Here is a 3,315-nt window from a genome sequence, read left to right as displayed (position 1 = left end):
AATAAAGAGGTTAATATAAAAAATATTTTTTGTCCGATTCATCGATTAATCGAAAAAATAATCGGCCGATTCATCGATTTTTTTTAAATAATCGTTAGTTGCAGCCCTATAGTAAAGTATAGATATCTTAAAAGTGTACTTAGGTACAGTAACAAAGGATTTTTTACTTCTTTACTTGACACCTCTGCACATTTTTTATCAATGTGAGGGTTTCTCCTATTATTTGGTGATTTATAGAGTTAAAACCGAATGAAAACACTGTTGTTCTGTGTCTTCAGAGTCAATGTCATCCTCTGAAGGCCCCTGTTAGACCTCGTCACCACAGAAACCAAGACGGACCACTCAGAGTTCTGCTGGTGTGAAAAGCCTTGATTCCAGCTGAAGAAGAACCAAACTCAGGGAGATGGCCTCACCCTTCGTGCCTGTCCCCGTCCCCATGGACCGAGCTCTGTCAGGCGGCAAGCTGAGGCGGCCGCAGCGCACCGCGTCTCTCGGAAGCGTCTCTAGCAGCTCAGAGTCCTCGTCCCCCGTCACCAGGTCAGCGAGGGAAGAGCGGAGAGGATCGGGTTCACAGCGGCAGTCTCGATGCGCGGACAGAGCCAACCGCAGCCTGACGCCCCCGCCCCTTCAGAGCCCCGTGACGCGGGCCAGGCTGAACGGGACGCTGGACACTTCTGTCCAGTACTCCGCCTGTCCGCGGTCGGCTTCAGATCCTGCTGGGAGCCAGCAAGCAGAGGAGAGGCCGATCACCCCTACGGTGCTGGGGTACGAGGTCATGGAGGAGAGAGCCAAGTTCACGGTAGATTAGATTTCTGTTATTATTGAATGCAATCTATAAATATTCTTTATTAAACTTCTACTGCTTAACCACAGTTGTTATCTATTGCAGGTTTATAAGATTCTGGTCAAGAAGAGATCGGATGAGAGCTGGGTTGTGTTTAGGAGGTACACAGATTTCTCCCGACTCAACGACAAGGTGCGCTTGTTTTTTTGTTTTTTTTATTATGCTTGCATGCAGCTGTCCCAAAAAATCAAGGACATTTTCAGCTCCATTTTTTGTTATCTTACACCAATGTTTGTATATACTCTTATCAACCTTCTGCTGTTGGTGAGAAGCGGTCAGAGCTGCACAAAAGCTCTCTGTTCGCACATAGCTGACGGGCCCGAGCCAACAAGGTGAGTGAGCGGCTCCCTCATGGCTTGAGGAGAGAATATTTGTTCCAGATTACTTTGGCTGTCGTTCGTGTTGCAAAGGGAACCTGCTGTTCTTCCTCTACCTCAAGCATCGCATTGGGCAGAAAGTAGAGCAGATTAACGATAAGACAGGACTGAATGTCCATCCTCTGTTCTGTTCTTTAATCATTTTCAGCAGGCGCCTCCAGAAATCCTGCAGTATTTATAACTGCAGAGCTGTTATAGTTTGCAGTGATCATATCCCAGCGTTTTTTGCCTTTTTCATCACCATTTATTAAATGCAGTCTATTATCATGTTGCAAAATCTTTTGGTCGATTTGATTGATTTAAACGCCTAAATTCTGGGTCTCATATGCTCTGAAGTGGTTTTCTGAATTCCAATCTTTAAAATAAAAAAAGAGATATTAATGTAATGACTTATTGACTTATCTGCAAAATAACCATAACAGAGCAGCCAAACAGGATGTAGTGACATGCAAAACACTGAAATCTACTGCATTATCAGAGTCATTTCTCCAGAGGATTTGCATTAGTAAGCCTTGGCATGAAGCTAACAGTAAATAGTAGCTAGGTAATGCAAGAGATTGTGTACAAACCGGGAAAGGAGAGTTCATTGCTCTCTGTGCTGCAACAGTACTCATTGAACCTTTTTCACATTATTATTGCATTACAGCCATAAAGATCAATGGATTTTATTCTAATTTTATCTGTCAATTTGGATATTTGAAATAAGAGTCCACTAAAAGATCCTGTTTTGAATTGGACATGAGCTAATAAAGAAAAGCTGCTGTCCTGTGCAGATTAGCTGCTAAAAGAGTGACTTTGGCTACGTTCACACTGCAGCCTGAAGTGACCCAAATCCGATTTTTTTTTTGCCCATATGCCGCCTGGATCTGATCTTTTCATGGCTGTCTGAGCAACACAGATCCGATTTTTTTCCAATGCGACCCAGGCCACTGGGCTATGTGGTCCTGAATCCGATACGAGTCTGATTTTTACAAATGCGACCTGGCCATCATTAATACCAGACAGTGGTCACTATTCTGCGTCTTGCTACGCAGAAGCGGCAAGAAAAACAACAATCATAGCAGATGATGATGCGGAGAGCAGTATTTATGTTTAACCATATTGAAAAGATTGTGTTTTTATGGTCGGAAAAGACCGCTAGATGCGCGCCGGCACTGACAGCCATGTTTACTTCCGGGAAAAAAAAGAGCATGCTGGCCTGTGACGTCATTGCGTCCACTACTGCGCATGCGGGGTCACTTACTTTGTATGACTGCAGTTCACACAGGAGATCACATACAAGTCGCATATATTTGGAAATATGAACGGCAACGCAAACAAATTGGAATTGAGCATCAAGGCCTGCAGTGTGAACGTATCCTTTGTCTAAAATTTTGGCAAAATCAGCGCGTTCTGCCTCACTTCCCCGCTCCCTGATGTGGAAAGTTGACGTTTGTTTACAGTGCAGGTGCAGCGGGGTTATGGCAGCTCCTTCCTGGAGAGGCCATTCTAACATACTTACTCTTATAGGATTATTACAGGCTGCTGCTCATTATTATTTTGCGAATCAATTATCTATTATTTTCGTAAAGGTTTCCTAAAGAAATTTCTGAAATTAAACCAGATGCAACTAAAACTAGAGAAGTTCCAGATAGAGCATATTGAGAGGTGAAAAAGTTTCTTTTTTTTTTATCTTAAATGCAAAATGTTTACATATGTTTTTTAACAATTTTGTTATAATTACTGCTCTAATTTGTTTGCTTCATCAGCTAAAGACACATTTTAGAGTCTCTTCACTCCAGTTAATGATTCATCGATTTCTATTACTATTAGTTAACATTATTCCAGTAATCTATTTATCACGATTAATCTGATTATTGAGGATCATTCAGAGAAGCATGAATCAAGTGAAATACCACCCGGTGTGTGACTTTGAATAGCATTAGGTGATAATTAAAAGGTAAAAAAATTTGATTTTGTTTGATATTGGTGCTTTTTAATCTTTAATTCAATTCAGTTTATTTCTATAGCGCCAATTCACAACACATGTCATCTCAAGGCACTTTGCAGTTCAACCAGATCATACAGTCAGATTGATTCAAAGTTTTCTATCTA

General features: G+C 41.6%; 1 protein-coding gene across 3 annotated transcripts in view; it reads left to right on the top strand.

Moving 5' to 3' along the window:
* Positions 1 to 3,315, top strand: part of snx16 (sorting nexin 16) — a 21,768-nt gene that overhangs the window by 6,789 nt on the left and 11,664 nt on the right. For all 3 annotated transcript variants that reach the window (XM_015374990.1, XM_015374991.1, XM_015374992.1), the window contains exons 2-3: positions 279 to 799; positions 890 to 976. In XM_015374990.1, the coding sequence (XP_015230476.1) occupies positions 404 to 799; positions 890 to 976 (483 nt within the window). In that variant the 5' untranslated portion in view covers positions 279 to 403. The remainder of the gene's footprint in view (positions 1 to 278; positions 800 to 889; positions 977 to 3,315) is intronic.

This window comes from Cyprinodon variegatus, unplaced genomic scaffold (genome assembly GCF_000732505.1).
Source record: "Cyprinodon variegatus isolate N-32 unplaced genomic scaffold, C_variegatus-1.0 Scaffold111, whole genome shotgun sequence".
Lineage (NCBI taxonomy): Eukaryota > Metazoa > Chordata > Actinopteri > Cyprinodontiformes > Cyprinodontidae > Cyprinodon > Cyprinodon variegatus.
This window is presented reverse-complemented; position numbering and strand designations above follow the sequence as displayed.